This window comes from Erpetoichthys calabaricus, chromosome 5 (assembly GCF_900747795.2).
Source record: "Erpetoichthys calabaricus chromosome 5, fErpCal1.3, whole genome shotgun sequence".
In the NCBI taxonomy this organism is placed as follows: Eukaryota; Metazoa; Chordata; class Cladistia; order Polypteriformes; family Polypteridae; genus Erpetoichthys; species Erpetoichthys calabaricus.
Window position 1 is genome coordinate 199,908,288 of NC_041398.2, and position 20,200 is coordinate 199,928,487.

At 36.8% G+C, this 20,200-nt stretch overlaps 1 protein-coding gene across 1 annotated transcript in view; it reads right to left on the minus strand.

Annotated features, from left to right (window-relative positions):
- ttc33 (tetratricopeptide repeat domain 33) overlaps positions 1 to 20,200 on the minus strand; it is a 133,993-nt gene that overhangs the window by 58,161 nt on the left and 55,632 nt on the right. Inside the window, exon 3 of the mRNA XM_028802395.2 lies at positions 1,770 to 1,851. Within this exon, the coding sequence (XP_028658228.1) occupies positions 1,770 to 1,851 (82 nt within the window). The remainder of the gene's footprint in view (positions 1 to 1,769; positions 1,852 to 20,200) is intronic.

Genomic DNA, 20,200 nt, shown 5'->3' on the forward strand with positions numbered 1-20,200 from the left:
TGCCGGATCCCCTCATTGACTTGTACATATAATTTAATTTACACATTTGCTGACTTTATTTTAAGGAGAACAGTGAAACAATGATTCCCTAAAGTCTGCCAAGATTGTAGTCATTCTGGAATGCAGTCAAAGAACTGTTCACCTATGCCATGAGTTTCACAGCATGCATGAGGGTGAGGTGTGGACACTGTTGCTAGTAACAAAAGCCTACTAGCACACTCCCACCAGTTACAAGTCCATCTCATCTCCAACAAAACATTAGAGAGGATGAAACTCGGATTTTATTGGCAGAGAATTAATGAGGAGGTCCACTATTTTAGCACTTTGTGTCCTGAATGTCAATTTCGACAGATTCCTAGGAGGTACTATTCTCCTCTCGTTTCCTTGCCTTTAAAAGATGACATTCAAGTTGATTGAGGTTGATATAATTTGCCTTGGTTCAAGGACATGAAAAAATTCTGGTCTTTGTGGATTAAGCAACTTAATACCCAGAGGCTATCCTTTTGCAGCAAGCAAATACTAAAACTACTGCACAGGAATCAGTCAGGGTCTTTAAGCATGATGGCATCCCTAAATAAGTCTTAGTGGACAAAGAATGCCTTTTACTTTAAATACTTCAGGGATGTTGTCAAGTTACTGTACGTAGATTAAGCATCCAAAAACCATCCATGAGCACACCATCCTTAAACTGATGGTTTAGTGGAGCCGTTCAATGAGACGCTCAAACAAATGCTTCATAAGGTAGTCAGTGAGGATAGGAGAAAAGGACCAGTTGCTCACCCGTGTCCTCTTGGAATAGTGAGAGGTTCCTCAGGCCTCAAAGGGGTTCTCACTTTTTGAGCTACAAAATGGATGACAACCCGGTGGGTTACTGGACATTGTAAAGGAAGAATGGGAGTAAGAGACACTTTTCCTCCACCAATATCTTAAGTATATTGTGCAATTATGCAATAGACTTGATAAAATATGGTCTTTGTTAAAAGAACATTTCAAATGTGTGCAAGCACAAAAGATCCACCTATGCAATTATGACACACCTCTCCGTGAGTTTAATCCTGAAGACTGCGTCATGGTTGTGATCCTGACTTCTCATTCCAAATTATTAGCTCATTGCTAGGGAGCCAAAGAGATCAAAGACAGGAAAGGCTTGGTGGACTATTTGGTAAAACAACGAAATCATTGTCCTTCTGAAAGAGTATTTAGTATGAATCTGTTGACACCATGGAAGGAACAGGAGCCAGAATTCTCCCTGGCCAACCGCGTTTACATTATTCTCACAATTGGAAATTCATTTTGGAGATAATTGGAAGCAACAAGAACTGGAAGCAGCTATCTTGTCCATTAAAGGAGTCATGGATTAAAAGCATGGCCATACCTCCCTGTTTGCACATAACATAATTGCAGACCCTGGAGTGGTTGTCAGAGAATAACCGTACCCCCATGTGTAGGCACAAAAATCAGAAGTGTAACTTGAAATCAAATGAATGCAAGACCTTGGTGTCATTGGTCTCTGGTCTATCCCCATTCTACTCATACCAAAGCCTGATGAGAGTTGGTGCATCTGTAATGTTCCAGAGACATGTTTTTTTTTTCCCTAACAGAGGTACAAAAGGAGTTTCAGTGAGATAAAGGATGAATGATGATTTGAAAAGGGCATTCATTTTGTAATCCAATATCTTATTACTAATCCAACATAAATTTCACAACTGTATCACAGTAAGATCATATAAACAAATGACAACTATAATTAGCTTTTTTGATTTTCTTACCTGTGATTTCATCTCATACAGAGTAGCATCTGCTGGAGTTAACTGGATTGCTTCATCAAACCTTCCAATTGCTTCCCGGTGCCTAAAATTAGATACAAGTGTTAATTCCCTTCAGTTTTACCGTAAAGTCATTGTGAAGTTTATTACACTGTAAACTAAACATTTCCTTAACTAAGTACCAAATATGATCTGCTTTTAAAGAGTAGTATTATATACAAATAACATTGTTCAAATACCATTTAAGAACATTATATTCATTGCTAGTAAGCAAAACATTAACTGGATATTTAATCATGGAGATATATTGATTTTCTTAATAGCCCGAATTGTCATTGTAGTTTACAAAGTTTTAAAAGACTTGGCATCATCTCTTAGCTAGAATACAACACACAGCAGGTAACAGCACCAATACTGTGAAAATTCCAAAAAGTTTAAATGTCTTACAAAAGTCAACATGTACAATATATTGATCGTATTGCATTTAAGTTGTGCTAAAATTATCTAACTTTGAAATTATTACCAGAGATTATTACTAAGTTCAACATCCTACATGTACAACCATTAAATCAGTCTAGTACATCTGAAATCTGTTAGATATATTCCTTCAAGAAACTGGTTAAAAACAAGAAGAAGAACAAAAGACATCTCAATGTATATATGGTTAATCCTGTTTTTGTTTGTTTTGTCGACTGAAGACCTAGTGTCACTCCAAACAAGTCTTGAATTAACACTCACAAGGTATTATGTAATATTTTTGTTTTGCAGGAATCACTGTTAAGCTACTTATAATGGAGTGGTCTGCTAAGTACATAGGCTTTCTTTTACAATTTGCAGTAACAATCACACCAAAATTGTTCTTTTTGAAATAAGATTTGGTGACTGTAGAAGCCACAGCATTAGGAATAATATAGAACCATTCAAGGTTTTTTTGTAAGTCTATGGTATTGAGCAAAAAAGCCCATTTGCATGAAGGAATACATCTGATTGGCAACAAAATTTAGATATCCTGTGATATTATATATATAATATAATATCGTGTGAATTTCCCCTTGGGATTAATAAACTATCTATCTATCTATTACAGCACTGCTTTATGTATATAAAGAAACCCAAAGAGTGCTGCAAAAATACCCTCTACACCATTACATCATTGTTGCTCATGATGTTTTTAAACATGGAACACTTGTTCTCCCATGAGCATAAATCAGCAGGATTAATGTTAAGGACGCAATGCTTTCCCACATCTTTGTGCTTTTAGCCTACTGCAATAATACTTTGTTATATTTCGCTAGTGATGCTTAGTTTCACCTCTCTATTTAGGATCACAGCTGCACTCATAACTTAGTTCCTTTATTGTATTCATCAGCAATTTTCATCAACTAATCATTTCCGAGGACAAGCACTGGATACATTTCTTTTGAGTGTTATTGCACTCTTGATATACCTATGACACTACAGTATGTGAAAACTCTAGACATGTTACTGTTTCTTTTACAATCATTATGGAATATCTGGTACTCACTACCTTCATCTGAACTGCAAAATACTGGACACAATACATTTGTACCTTCTTACACACTTTAAATAATATTATTTGAACCTATGATGGTGTCAATATATAAGCAGTCCATTACATTGGAAAACTGTATCTTTTATCCTTTCTCACTTGTTTACTTTGTGACTTTGAGCAGATATCTGCTCCAAGCCCAGAAGACTTACAGTATCTTTATTACATCAACTTGGTTAAAATGTGACTCATGGACTTAGAAATTTACTACAGACCAGAAAATACTTCAAAATCCTTTCCAATTTCATTATGTTATGTTCATTCTTTTCTATTTCACACACAGACCTGTAAATAAACCATACTGCCTTTTGTTACAAGTAAAGTATATTCTGGATTATTAAGCAATGAGGAAAAAGACACCTTTAAGTAACTGTTTCAAGAAGGCCTGATACATCTCAAGTGTGTGTTGCTTAAAGCATATTTTTCAAGTTAAAAATATCTACAGCATGCTGAAACTAGCAAAATTAATCACAGAATTTCCCAGCACTACTGGATGCAGTTCAATTCCCCTCCCATAATTGTGGATAATTTAAAGGAAGAGCTACATGTGCATACCTGTACACAACAATAAATTTTGACAGGCACCTGTTTTTGTCAACAGCAAAGAAAAGAAAAAAAAAATATATATAGCTGAATTAAATTACTATGCAATAACAATGCTGCTCTTATACAAATAATCTTTACAATTGCAAATGTTGTTCAAAAACTAAACTATCCTATGGTTTCTTAAAATTCAATAAGAAGGGTTAAATAAATCTGACCTGAACAGGATTAACTAGGTTCAATACCCAATGGGATCTGATCATGAAAATGCAAACACTAGTTCCTTCTATTTTACTGTGTACAACTGCTCAATTACAGTATTTGCACATTAATCTTTATAATGAGAAGGTTTTAATAACAATAATAGTTAAAGTTGAAGTGAAAATATTTTTCAGGGGAAGCAGTGAAATAAATATATTTACCCTTTTATTATTAATTCAATTTTTTTAATGAATTTATTCAAATACATTGTCAACATTGGTTGATGCTTATCCCTTTAACACTTAACACTACAATTACCAGAGCCTACGAAAACACTCGTAGATCCGGCCCATCTTAAATCGCTTCTTAAATCCATTCGCACCTCTCCGCCAGTGTCTTTTGTCATCTAAATGTGCTGATAAACATAAGCTGCAAGCAGCCAGCTATTCCATCCCCCCACCGACTTAGAGTGTGCACAAACTTCTCCCAGCTCATGCCTTGATTGATTATCTGGGAGTGAAGTGGAGTTTTAGAGTGGAAATAATAGAACGTTATTTGGAACACACGCATTTCATGTGTGTTGTTTCTACAGTAATCTGTGTAAACACATTACGTGGCGTAACACTAAGATTTGCTGACTCAGACCACAACAGGCTTGCCGTGTCTCAGAGATCCGAGTTCGTTTCCCCGCTGGGGGAGAAAATGTTTTTTTTTTTCTTTTCTTTTTAATCTTCGCCGCTCTGCCTGCCTGACCTCCCTGTCTATCTATACAGTAATAACAATAATTTTATTATAAAATAGCAGCTTCCCTGTCTGCCTATCTTATAGTGCCTTTCCTTCCTATCTATCTATATATCTATCCCTCTTAGTCAGCAAATCTTAGCGTTACGCCACGGAAGCTATCATATCATTCTTGAACCTTTAATGAAAGTGTTTATTTGATCTTTGGGCTTCAGGCTTCACACATTTTATAGTTTATGCCTACATTTTGTAACATTTATTACTAAAATGTGAAAAAGTTTCTGTTTTAACAATGTGTTTACACAGATTACTGTAGAAACAGAACACACATGAAATGCGTGTGTTCCAAATAACGATCTATTATTTCCACTCTAAAACTCCACTTCACTCCCAGATAATCAATCAAGGCATGAGCTGGGAGAAGTTCGTGCACGTTCTAAATCGGTGGGGGGATGGAATAGCCGGCTGCTTGCAGCTTATGTTTATCAGCACGTTCAGATGACAAAAGACGTTGGCGGAGAGGTGCGAATGGATTTAAGAAGCGATTTAAGATGGGCTGGATCTACGAGTGTTTTCGTAGGCTCTGGTAATTCTAGTGTTAAGTGCTAAACAGGAGCAAATCCTGAATACAGCATCAGTTAATCACTGGGCATATTCACAAACACACCATCTCTCACTCATACAAATAAAAAAGCATTGGAATCATTTGAAATGACATAAATCTGGCAGAATTTTGAGCAGCAAAAATCTCTACCAAATAATTCCTTTAGCTGCTTATGAGACTTACATGGCATTAAGGCGAAATTTTATTCACTCCTTATAATATTATTATTACTCATTACTCCTTATAATACTGTTTCAATTCATAGATATTTCAATTAGGTCAAGAAATGAATTTTGGCTTGGCCATTCACAAACAGAAATTTTATTCTGTTTATGCTAGTCAGTTGTTTATTTACTATTGTGTTTCAGGTTATTTTGTTGCATCCCCAACTTCTATCAAGCTTCAGATGATGGACTGATGTCAATCAATTCATAAACACACAGGGAGAATAGTGCAAACTACATGCAGACTCAAGGGCTGTGAGGCAGGAATGACAACTCTGCACATACACTCCGCCTACACTAAAGTACCTGTACTAAAGTTACTAGAATTCAACCATTTTAAAACTAAGTGTAGGTGTACAGTGTCTGTTCAATTCTTGTCACTTGACAGCACACTACAATATGACAAATAAGGCAGGATATAAGGTAGACAAGACAGACTAGCATGTAACACAGAAGAGCCAGACTATTTAGTGTTCTCATTTTTCTTCACACAGATAAACAGTTTTACAATACCAAGTCATTAAGGATGATGTTTGATGTTGTGTAGAGTTGTTGCTTTGGGTTCAAGTGAAGGATTCTTCCTGCATTGGAGTACACTCTTTCTCTTTGCGATGTTCTCCTTTGTTTATAATGTTCTGTGCTTTACTCAGTTAGGCCCTTTACTATGTCATCTGCAACTTCATAAGGAAAAGTATTACTTTTTCTGGCACATTCAGATGCTAAAGTTCCCTCTTTGAAGTAATTTCTGGGAGGTTCATCAGCTTTTAGTTTTTGGATAGCAGTAATTTCAGAGGGTACAAGAGGTCATTTTGAAGAGTGCCCAAGAGAGTTCCCCTGAGAGATGAGTGCAGCTAGTTCTTTTAAGGAAGGTAAACTCTCATGATTGCATTAAAGTCACTTCCAGTCCCAAAATCAGTGCCTGCTTACTGGTTCATTGTTTTATCCTTTATAGTTGTCAGTCACTGAATTATAGCTCTTTGTTCAGACTTGGGTGACTATATGGCACCTTCGTGTCTGAAGGGGCCCTCTATACGGATGTCAGTTCAATTGTGATTTACACCTTTTTATCAATTGGAGTTTAGGGCCTAGATTGGTGCAATCTACAGTTTTAGCCACCTAGTGTGGAATGTAAGTAGAGATTTGGTGAAGATGGATGTCTGTATCCCTGATACACTTGCTGTTTTAATAAACCTTGGATGCCACCAAAGCGTATCAGAACTGGCAATGTCCATTTTGTCCTACATGTTAATGAAAGCACTTGGAGACGACTCTTCGAGGTGAAGCCATGTTCCTGGCCCTGGAGGGTACAGCAGAACAAGACAAGCGGTGAGGTAAAGTACACGGCCAGTTTCCTTTTAAAAATGCTGAATCACTAGAGTATTAGCACATTAAGTTTTAATATTGTTTTTCCTCCCTGGAACATTGGTACCCAACATATATAAAAGCAAGGGGAGGCTATGAAATTATAAAAATAATGCTTCACATTAGAACACAATTTCATGTGGCAAATTAATATATACAGTGGAACCTCGGTTCACAACCATAATTCGTTCCAAAACTCTGGTCGTAATCCGATTTGGTCGTGAACCGAAGCAATTTCCCCCATAGGATTGTATGTAAATACAATTAATCCGTTTCAGACAATATGAACTGTATGAAAATATATATATTTTTTAAGTTTTTAAGCACAAATATAGTTAATTAAACCATAGAATGCACAGCGTAATAGTAAACTAAATGTAAAAACATTGAATAACACTGAAAAAACCTTGAACAACAGAGAAAACTAACACTGCAATAGTTTGCGCTATAGCGCTACCAACCACTGGCTAAAAACACTTTTTTTTAATGAGTTTTAAGCACAGGGAAAAAAATGAACATTTGAAAAAATCCGTAATTTAATAAACCACCAAGAAAAGTAACATTGCAACAATGCATGCTATGAACCGATTGCTGTAAACAGAAGTGAAAACAAAAACAAGCCCAGTGCATTCTTTAACTGCCTTCCTACCTTATGTGTCCAGCCCTCTCTCTCGCGCTGCCTGTGCGTCTCTCTCTCTCGCGCGCCTGTGTGTGTGTGTCTCTCTCTCGCGTGCCTGTGTGTGTGTGTCTCTCGCGCCTGTGTGCGTGTCTCTCTCTCTCTCATGTGTGTGTGTGTGTGTCTCTCTCTCTTGTGCGCCTGTGTGTGTGTCTCTCTCTTGCGCACCTGTGTGTGTGTGTGTCTGTCTCTCTCTCTCTCGCGCGCCTGTGTGTGTGTGTGTCTGTCTCTCTCTCTCGTGTGTGTGGCGTTCTCTCGCTCTCTCTCTCTTGCTATCTGCACAGGAAATGCACAGGGAGAGACTGAACACATACAAACCGAAAGGGAAACTGGCTTGTTCGTATACTGTGTGTGTGGTCGTGAACAGATGCAAAAGTCTGGCGAACTTTTTGGTCGTAAACCGATTTGTACATGTTCCGTGACGTTCGTGAACCGAGGTTCCACTGTACCATGATTGTGAAGAAATAATTCAATTTAAAAAAAAGAAAGCTTTTTTAATGTAGCAGATGATTTCTGTTTCCTACAAGACATGGCATACTACAGTGCACAGTATGAATATTTTCTAAAATCAAATGTACAATAAACTGCCTTGGGTACTTGTAGTAAGAATTGAACATTGATTTAACCTCAGCATTTACTTAATTTGAATTGTTTGCTTTGCAGGTGGAAATACATACTGGATACCATAATTTCTTAAACGAATTCTGAAGAAAGTGTTACTGAGAAATTTTTAGGGATTGAGTTACTTTATTGAACAAGATTTTTAAGTTAAGCAACAGCCATAACCACAGTGTATATTCCCACATTCATGCTTTGCAGCAGTTAAAAACAGTTAAAATTCCAAGCTGAAGTACTGTATGTTACTGATTTTAAATATTTTGTAGAGTAAATAAAATGTTCTCTTTGGTTTCTGCTTCCCACCACAATACCACGTGATAATGGTGGAGTATATAATTACTAGTGCCTAAAATGAGCTATTAAGCATAGTAGGCACCTCTGTTTTGTTTTTATAACTATAGCCCATAATTAAATGCTTTACTTTACATATAAAAAAGGTTTTATCTCAACAGGCAGGCAAACAAGCAACATACATAGCTTGAACAATATTAATACAAGTAAGTACTTGGAATGTTCCCAGCAGCAGTGGGTATCAGAAGTGGATTGGCCTCATGCACAATCCTGAAAAATCAAGTTTCAGTATATACCTCTATTTGCATTCATAAACCAGTGGCACTGCTGGGTTTTACTACTTAGCTGTATTAGTATAGCATCATAATACAAGACGGTGAGTTGAAAAGTATGTCAGGTCCTGAATCTGAGGGTGGCCCTAAAGATGCCAGTCAGATTATAAGATTATAAACCTATGAATGACAGGTGATGAGGGATGGTATGACTCCATATCAGTACTTCATCACACTTTCCAATAGACCGCTGGAAGTTGTCACTGAAGCAGTGTTATCACAACATCTAAAACATTTAACTCTGTCTAAATTTAGCTAAGACAACATGATCAATTACTGAAGCAGAACTCTACATTAAAGGGGTTAAAGTTTTTCTTCAAACAATTTATTTAAGCTATAACAGTAACAGAAAAGCTAATGTAACTTTGCAACCAACATTTCTGAATGTGGCATTAGTAAGCTTACAGATAAATTCTCCCATGGATAAGTCGGGACTTGATTTTACAGTATAATTTCAGGTATTTTATTATCTTGGTTGTATAAGACGAATGCGTAAAACTCAAGTTATTGGTACAAGGGATTATGATACTGTATGTTAACTCCCACCTGAGAGAGTAACCACGGAGCACACTGCCCTTTTTTCTATGTGGGTGCAGCAATGCGCTGTATCAGAGTGTGCTCCTAACCTCTCTCTCTCTCTCTCTCTCTCTCTCTATTATGCCTATGTGACCACATGCTAATACCCGAACTATTCCGAAGCAACGTTTGCACTGATTTGTGTTTTTTGTATCTCACACACTCATACACCTTTATCATAAGAGCATCCCTCATCTATGATGGAGCGTTCGATAAGAAGAAAATATGAAGCTGGCTTTAAATTAAACATCGCTGAAGAAGTGAAAGAAATTGGTAACTGAGCTGCTACAACAAAATTTGATGCATCTGAGAAACTGATGCGAGATTGGAGGAGGAAAGAAGATGTAAAAAAAAAAAAAAAAAAAAAAGTGTCACATTTTTGAACGGCCGTATAAGTCGGGGTCTGATTTTATGATCAATTTTTTGGGTTTCATGAACCCGACTTATACGTGAGCATATACGGTATGTTAAGTTTTAAATGCTGTAAGATCCTAGCAATTTAGTTAAATTAGTGAATGTAACATTTGTGCCTGAAAAATCCTCTTTACACATGCAGTTGTAATCATAAATAATTTAAGTTGAAATAGCAGGAAAGTTCATCCAACAGTGTAATAGGCTACAATTGTGAAAGTGAGAATGTGCAAGCACTGATGGGAAGGTAAACTATGCATTGATCCAGAGTTTAAACAGCAAGCTATGTACGAGCTTCTGCATCCTCTTTAATAAAATCCCTGTGTGCGTCCAGGTGTCCGTGTGTGTGTGTGTGTGTGTGTGTCTCCTGGTGAACTGCGCATGCGCGGGGCATGGTGCGATGCACGATATTACTGTCAGAGAAAGTTATAGGCGTTTTACGGAAATACAAACCAGTATTACTGCGAGAGGAAACTAAAGGTACACAATACAGTGACTCATATTACAGCCACATATAAGCTAGTATTACTGTCAGAGGAGATTAAAGGAATATTACCGATGCGCATGCCTGGATTACGGCGAGAGAAAATTAAAGGTATATTACGGACGTACAAGCCAGCGGACGTACAAGACAGTATTACTGTCACAGAAAATTAAAGACACACAATACACGGCGGCGGCCCACGAAGAACGGTCAGCACAGCAACTAAACATCAACAAAAGGAAGGCTGAAAGAAAAAAAAATACAACCAACAAAAAGAATGAGGTCAAGATCCCTTGCCATTTAATATAGACTGTTCCTACTAATGTTTATGCACTACTGTTCTAGCGCCCGTTATTGTAACGGGCTAAATGATTAGTTTTATAATAAAGAAATTGAGTGTAGTTTGGGATTTCATTTCTATTATTGCTCCTTTATGTTAACAACATATACTGTTTAATTATTTTTCCTATTCATACTGTTAAGCTATCTCTATTAACGTCCCCTAAGTTTGCAGTTCAGAGAAAATATTTGCCACCTGTTGTGATGTAAGATTTTGCATATAAGTTGATAAATATTTTGTATGCCTTTATTTGTAATTTAGGCAAAGCAATGTAATTTAGTGTTACATTAGTGAGAAGTATTCATGTTTACCCCCCTTTAGGAATGGGTCTCTTTGAATTTTACGACAGAGATGGGGAGGGGGGATGTGCCTTAAACCAGTTTGGCGAGTATTTCTCTGCTAAAGTCTTTCAATCCCCGCAAGGAAGGTAGGTTACCTTAACATATGGTCTTGGGGGTGGCAGGTTTTAAGATGTTGTATTCCCCCATTGGTCTGAAGTATGGCCGTTTGGAATTGGCTTGAATCAGAAGCTTTTAACTACCATGACATCCTATCGGCTCTAGGGGTTGGACAGAGAATCTATAAATCTGCTTGCTCAACCACATTCTCTCTCTCTTACTAAACAACATATGATGAAGAAGCATATCTCTCTTACCAAACTGATGAAGACCATCACACCATGAACTGAAGAAGACAACACAATGGAGAGCACAGCTCGGCAGCCATATTGAACAGGCTTGCGGCCTGTTCTGAAGAAAGCTGAGCACCAATGATGCCTTAACTAGAGACATTTTAAATAACTACAAGTCTGTGTGCCGCCTGAACTACACATCACCATTTAATTAGGTTGTATGGTTGCCAATATTCAAATGTACTTTGCATATTGTTATTATTTATGAATATTATCAATAATACATTATTTTATGTGTAACTTAACTGCTGCTTGTCTTTTTACTACACCTAATTGCCTATAGATATAGAAGGGAAGGTGGGGATAAGTTATATAAACAGTGGTAAGTCTGTGGGATTTGAGACGTTCTGACAGAGGTTACATCTTAATAATACAATAGGGGAAAGTAGAGCAATATATTACTCTACCAAGACAAAACACCACCTTGGAAAATTTCCTTTGGATTCCCATGACAACAACTTTAAACAAATATCACTCGACTCACCAAAAAATTAAAAATAACTGCCTCTTTATAAGAAAGTCATCAAGCCAGCCAAGTCATCTTAAAATAATTCCACATTGATTTATCCTACCTAATATGTTTGTTTTCATTAGCCACATGTTAAAACAATACATTACCAAGCCAACCAAGACATTTGTTAAAACTGCAAAGAATAAGTTCAGATATACATTGGTACCGTCTATAAATACCTACTTTTAAATATTGTGTAGCGAGCTCCCCTTTTGATGGATAAAGAGCCCGTCACACACAAAATATCTCCTACTCTTAGGAAAAAAATAATTCTATTAGGAACGGCAACCTTCAGAACCTAAGCCTCAATTTGGAGTCCCCAGATGAAATGAACTTTTGTAAATTTATGTTTGTGAAATAATCACCCAATCAATCTTTTCATCAATCACAAAAACAATATATATTATAACTCAAACAACAATAAACCCCCTTTAAACAATTCCTATAAACACTATACCTATACAAACCCCTTGAACACTGTAATATATTATCCAGCATTTGGCGCAACAGCAAAGAAAGCCAGAAGGAAACAAAGAAAGAAATGAAAAAATAAACATCCTATTTCTAAACAACCCACATATCTTCACATTTACTTAGATCTATATTACATTTATATATATATATATAAATAACAAGCGGACGCATACATACAATCCCAGCCATGTACCCCAGTCCCTTTTATATTAACTTTGTTTAAAAAGTTTATCCTCACTCGGCCAGGGAAAACTGCAGTAACTCTAGCGACCAATCCTGAGGTGATGCTGCTGATACTTTTACTGAACTTATAGATAACAAGAAGCGATCTCACCGGGTTAGTGTCAGTTCTTTTGAGGAGGGATGAAAATCCGTCTCACCCGGGGGTCTCCACGCTAGCGTTCGTCCATGGCCGACGCCCGCTCCATAACAGCCAAGACAAGACGTGAACTCCGAAGGTCCTTTTAGGTTGAAAGGAAACCCTATCTGTGCACCCAGCAGTCCTTATTCCAGAGTCTTACTTGCTTGCTTTACTGCTTGCAGCTCCTTGTTATATGCCTTTCCAGCTCCTTCTCTCTTGTATACCTTCCTCTCCTTCTCCTTTCTTGTTTTTTTTTTTTTTAATTTTTTTTTTTACACGCGCCTCCTTGCCTTTTTAAAGTCAGTTAACCTTTACGTCACACCAACGTACCGTTTGGCAAGGACCCACAGGTGTAGCTTGGCCCCCAACTCCCCTTAAAGAGATATCCCCAGTAAGTTATTCTCTAGGACCCCTCTAAAAAGAAGCAAGAGGCGGATCCAGCTAAAAAGTACACAAAACATAATATGTGACAACCGTTACAATTGACTCATTCTCAGCTTACACACCTTTGTATGTGCCACTGTACATCATTTTTCCATTTATTTCTGGTCAGTATCCCAGGTTTCACTGTTGTCAGATTTGCATACAGTACCAACCATGTAATTTTTTTTCACTGAACTCATTATAGCCAAGGGAGTGTAGTTAGCAGAATTGTAAGTCCAATTAGTTCTCTGTTCTGACTTTAGCCCTTTTGAGGGTTGGACATAAAACAAGTCCCACCATAGTATTAGCATGCGTAAAGGAGAAACTTGGACTTCAAATCTGAGATGGTAATAAAAGGGTTTCATTAGCATTGGCCAACACCTTTTTTGTAAGCATATTTGCTAGACCAGACTTAAAAGAAGTGAGATCGCAGTCAGCAGTAGGCTGCAGGTACCCAAGATCATCAACTTAGTAAAGATGGCACATTCTCACCATGTCTATGTGTAACTTCCTCCCAGTGCTCCAGGTTTTCCTCCCATATCCCACATTACTTGATAATTCCCTTTTATCCCTGTGCAAGTGTGGTGGTGTGTATGTGCTTGTGCAAGTGCACTGTTCAGGGCTGTTTCCTCTCTTGTACCAGTGCTGCCGTGACAGGTTCTAGCCCAATGTGACACTGAATTGGATTAAGCAGATTTGAGAATGAAGTTATGTTTTCGATAGAGGAAAATCAGAAAGAAGAGTGTGCAGCAAGAAGCAATATAAGCAAAAACAGCAATAATGAATCCTGTGAGGAAATGGGGTCTCAATGGCAGCCACTTTAAAAAGAAAACTCTCAGATTTATTACTGCTTGCCCAAAAGTCTATCAGAATCCGGGCATAGGAGTGAAGTATCATGGAATGAATTTCATTAATTTAGGGATGAACTAGACTGATCACTACTTCTCTTGGCCTTTCTTCAATTAAAATATTCTCAGAGCGAACCATTATTTAAAGATTAGTGCTAGCAATCCAATAGTGCCAGTGTCATTTAAATGCACTGGCAAGCCTGTGCCCACTGAAGACCTAAGGTAACTTTATATTATACACTAAAATAACAAGTAGTAAATTGAAATAATTCTGATTATGTCTCCAAAGCACATTAATAGCATGGATACCATAATTTGCAGATGTGCAATTTGTGGAAAAGAAGAGATGTGATTTATTCAGTTAATTCACTGTCAAACAAATGTCAATTAAACAAAATATTCCTTTAACATGAGTTCCTGACAAACATGCTTATTGTTTGAAGTGGCATCACTTGAATAAAAATTGCCTACCCAAATCTGTAAAAATGCAATTGACTTTAAAAAGTCATTACTACAGACTACTGAATGATTGGAATGTATCATGCTGAAATAAGATTAATCATTTGTTGAAATAACTGTGAGCTAAGAAACAACTTATTGTGTATAAAATATTATGTATCAGAAAGAGAACATCTAAGAGATTATGTTTAAGCATAATTATAAAATTTAGTTTTACTTAAAGTAGTAAATACAGAAACACTGCGCTCAATGTAAGCCTAATACTATAAAGCAAACAACAAAATACAATAAAATTATGAAGCAAATAAATATATTTATATTTTAAAATAAATCTAAGTGACAATATGACATTTCTCTCTATTATAAAAAAAAAATCTTGGAAGGCTTGGAAGGATACGACACGTGATCTTCTCTGAAGACAATCTGACATCCCGCGAGAGACACTTTAACGTCATACAACACAAGGCAGTGAGACAAAAGGACAGCGGCTGTACAGGCTTTTAAATGATCGACACGCAGTGCGACAAGCAGAACACACAGCTTGGCAACAGCAGCAGAAAGACAGCAGCTGATCAGACCGCATCTCTGTAGCGTGCCGTTCAGCCACCCCCTCCCTTTCACAATGCGAGCGGCAGAAATGCGAACAGGTTGGAGCATTGTGCATCCCCCTTGGGGGGGTATTGGTGGGGATTGAAAGTGGGTGGGTGAGCGAAGCGAGCAGGGGAAAAGAAAAGTAAAATTAAAATGAAATCATTTAGTACATGTGCCCCTGAGAACTCAGTGAAGACTAGTCTGTTCTGAGTTAGCTTTTTCTCTGCCTTCTCTCAACACTGAACTGGACAAAGAGGGATTAGGGAAAAGGATAACTGGTTAAATTTAGTCCCATATACAATGTATTCATAAAGTATTCAGACCCTTCACTTTTCACATTTTGTTATGTTGCAGCCTTACGCTAAAATAATTTAAATCCTTTTCTTCCCACATCAAGAAACACTCAATAACCCAAAAAAAAGCAAAAACATGAGTTTAGACATTTTTACAAATATATTAAAATAGAAAACTAAAATATCACATTGGCTTAAGTATTCAGACCCTTTACTCAGCAATTAGTTGAAGCACATTTGGCAGTGATTATAGCCTGAAGTCTTCTTTGGAGTGATGCAACAAGCTATGTAAACTTGGATTTAGAGATTTTCTGCCATTCTTCTCTTCAGATACCCTCAAGCTCTGTGAGGCTGGAAGGAGACCATTGGTGGACAGTTATTTGATGGAGTTCAAGTCCAGACTCAATGAGTCACTCAAGTACGATTTACAATGTTGTCCTTAAGCTACTCCTGTGTTGTCTTTGCTTTGTGCTTAGGGTCATTGTCCTGTCGGAAAGTGAACCTTTGATGCAGTGTGACACCTTTGTCCCAGGGCACTCTGGGGCAAATTTTTAATAAGGATATCTCTGTACTTCAGGTCATTTAGCTTTACCTTGACCCTAACTAGTCTCCCAGTCGCTGCTACTAAAAAATAACCCCACCATATTTAACTACTAGAATGGTATTTTGCAGGTGATGAGAGGTTTTCTCCTGACATGACATTTATAAGATAGAGCAGACAGTTTAATATTGGTTTCATTAGACCACAGAATCTTGTTTCTTACATGATCCTTTAGGTGCCTTTTTGCAAGTTTCAAGTGGGCTCTTATGTGTCTTTTACTCTGCCATAAAGACCAGATCAGTAGAGTGTTGTAATGAGGGTTGTCTTTCTGGAAGCTTCTCCCATCTTCATACAGGTTCTCTGGAGCTCTGCTAGAACTGCCACTGAGTTCTTGTTCACCTCTTTTACCAATGCCCTTCTCCCCCAATTGATCTGTGAGGCTGGGCAGCCAGCTCTAGGAAAAGTTGTACTTATTCCTAACTTCTTCCATTTAAGAATTGAGGAGGACACTGTGGTCCATACTCTAAGTTTCCTCATGCATTATCATCACAAACACTAGCCCATTCATCCTCACCTAGCTTTACCAACACCAGCCTCACCACCTATCATGGCACTCTGTCAAATCCGTAAATGCATAATGCAAATTTTTTCCCCTTCACTGCCTTTTCTGCATTTGCTCACCAACAAAGATTACATCTGTTGTTCCCTTTCCAAGTATGAATCAAACTTTAATTTCAGTCTTAACTTTTTTCTCTAGAACTCTCTCAACAACCACCATTATCTGCTCCAAAAGCTTGATTATATGAGCCAAACTTGGATGAATCATCTTTCTTTTTGAATACTAGAATGAGATGGAATGAGAACTGTTTTCCAATCTAGTGTAAAGGACACTTCAGCAGGGCTTGAATCACAGCGTTTGCGTCACTTTTATTTTGATATGTTATTGGGTGTCTTTGGTTTGCATAATTAATTGTACAGTTTTGCCGGGAATAGGAAAGGAAAATGGCGATATATGGGGTTAACAAACAAGCACCTCACTGAAAAGTGAACAAGGTATTAATTTCTCTGTGTTATATGTAAAACAAAAGTTACGAATGTTTATGTTAAGTTATTTACATGCTTTTTATTTTGTACTTTGCCTTTATAGCTCTTACGGTGTGTTTATGAAACAAGGTCACGGAAACGGTAATAAGCATTCATAAACCATCAGCCTGAGAGTTGACCATCATTCAGCCAGGGTCGCTACATCTTGTATAACTAAAAATGGAATGGAAAACTATGTCATAACAAAATAACTGATGAAAAATGTCTAGCTATGTTCTGTCTACCTTTCTTCTTCCCTTTCATTTTCTGGTTACTTAGTTGTGCTTTAAAACCTTATCTCTTCATACCAAAACATACTTAATTTTCAAGCACAATCTCCAGACAGCTAACAGGCATATGACAATATACATATAAATATCAAAGCAACTCTCTTCTCATTCAATTGGAGGGTCTTGGCTGTGAGAATCTATCACAGTCACACTGGCCTTAACATAAGATACACATTCAGACCAGGCAATTTCAATATTCTAATCTGAATTGTATTTCTTGGGGATGCAAAAGGAAAAACGGACAGCCAGGAAAAAAAACATGCAGACACTGGGAGGACATGAAATCTAGACAGAGACAGACAGGTCCATGATTTAAAGCCAGTATATTGAGGCTGTGATGCAGCAGTGCCTGACCACTCCACTAGCACAGTTTATTTACAATTATTAAAGCTATCATCTCCTTCATTGCTTCATTATAGATAATTTTATGGGGCATGTTCTTCATCTGGATGGAAACTTTTGCACTCGATTTCTTGAGAATGGCTAAATAATCCATCCATCCATCCATTATCCAACCTGCTATATCCTAACTACAGGGTCACGGGAGTGTGCTGGAGCCAATCCCAGCCAACACAGGGCGCAAGGCAGGAGACAAACCCAAAGCAGGGCGCCAGCCCACCGCAGTGGCTAAATAATTTGGCAAGAAAACAAAACAAACTGTATTAAAAAGGTAATTCAGTTACAACCTGTTATTTTAGTGGCAACTATGATTGACATTTTTACACTTTTACAGTTATTGGGCAATCTTCTGGGGATTGTGTATATCTAAATACTGTAGTTTCCCTTCCTATTACGCTAATTGGGAGCTATAAAATGACCCAGGATCAGAGTGTGTGCATATTTGTGTGAGTGCATTGGGATAGACTTGTGCCTCATCTAAACTCTTAAAAAAGGTGCCAAAGTGGTTTTTCAGAATGATGCAATTGAGGAACAATTATTGATTCCCAAAAGAGACATCCATATGTAGGTTCCAGAAAGAACCTTTATTAAGATCCGTATTAGGTGCCATAAATAACTACAAACAGCTGAACACAGATTTGTTCAACACAAATAGGTTTATCATTTTAAAATCTGCAGCATACAAGAACAAGTTCAACTTTAAGTTTTCTTGATCTATTCATATCCTGCTAGGTCTTCTACTAGACATTAAAGACTGTTAACATATTAGGAACATTTTCTAAGCCCAAAGAAGCAACTTCCCAGAATAAAATTGCTCTTTTTCAAGCAATGGATCAACAAAGAATTACAAATCCCAGTAATGTGCAATTAAAGAGCCAAAATTTTTGTAGTGTATACTGTATACTGCTGGAAAAAGGCACTATACATAATACATTTACATTAAGGGTAGCCATTTATTAAAATTAGTGTTGTTAATTTGATTTATAATTAATTTTCATTTTCAAAGTTGATACTTGAGTTGACAAAAAAACATTTAAACTTTGTGTGCTGTGTATTTAAGCACCTCAGACCTATGCAGTACTTGGGAAAGATACTTGACACTGGTAACTGAAAGTCTCAAAGCTTCTTAAAACAGTATACAGTGTTATGTAATGAAATATTTTGTATAATTTCTCTATGTTTAGAAATATTTACTGTTATATCTAACCCTTTCATTTAAAACCATTCAGTGAACAACATTTAATGTAATACTATGACATCTTTAAGACACAAGGCAGAAACATTATTTCTCTAATAAAAAAGAAAACTTAAAATGAATCCAAATAAAATAAAAAATCTATAATATTGCATATGTAAAATTGTCTGTACTAAAATACATACTCTCTCAATTTTTCAACAATATGCAGCTAGCAGCATATATGATGAACTCATGTCTGTTCTAAAGGCCTTACTTCAGTCTTTCACTGGAGATGAAAAAGAAGGTGAGCGTGTTATGACATTAAATCAGTCCTGAATATTCTACGGGAATACAAATCCTACAAATTGCTTACAGGAATTCTTCGATGTACCACAAGGCTCATTAGCTCAGTCAATAAGCCAAAAGCAACCATAATTTAAATAATTATGTACCAAGTTAAAGTCTGAGAGTCAACCTAAAATATAAAAAATTGTTAGTTCAGTGTTATAATGGTCGCAATGCAATGTTTAGAACTATTATTTCCAAAACATCCAACAATGTCAGTTTTCTGAATCTGTAGTGTGAAATCTATCCTGGGCAGTCAAATATGTATCTATACACATCTGGCCAAAAGATATAACCTGCAAACTATATGCATAAACTGATCAAGCCTGGATTGTGAACCAGTTACCTGAAGTTTTGACGCTGTAGTACTAATGATTGTGTCACTGTGCTGCCAAAAATGTCAAGTTTTAGTCAAAAATAGGTCTTGTTTTAGTCAAAAAAGATATCAAACCAGGACTCTGTGAAGCAATATGATTTAATTTACAGAATTTTTTTGTAGCAAATGTTTCTTCAGTATGTTTTTCTCACAGTTCTTACAGCACTGCCTGGGAAATCAATTACAGGCAGCAGAAAACCTACATTAAAGTTTAAAACTTCTAGTAAAGTTGGCTAGTCTCAATGTCTGTCTAACTAATTAACATATTTCCTTAGTTTATCACCAATGTGCTACTGAAAAAAAATATACAAAAAAGATTTTAAAAAGCCAAGTTTTAGATCATATTCAATTAAAATTAATTGATATGTTTTTATAAGGAAAAGAAAGGAAGAGCTGAGGGTGAAAAGGGAAGACACTGTGCCTGCCAAGTTCCAATAATGAATATTTACATGGTCTATGTGCCAGTTTTTTTTTTTGTTGCACAGCTGACTTTCATTCTTTTTTTAATAAAATTAAAGTACATTGTTATCTAATGTAATTGTTCTTTTTTGAACTACAGTACATTTGAAATTTTACTCTCTTAAAAAATAAAGCTCAAA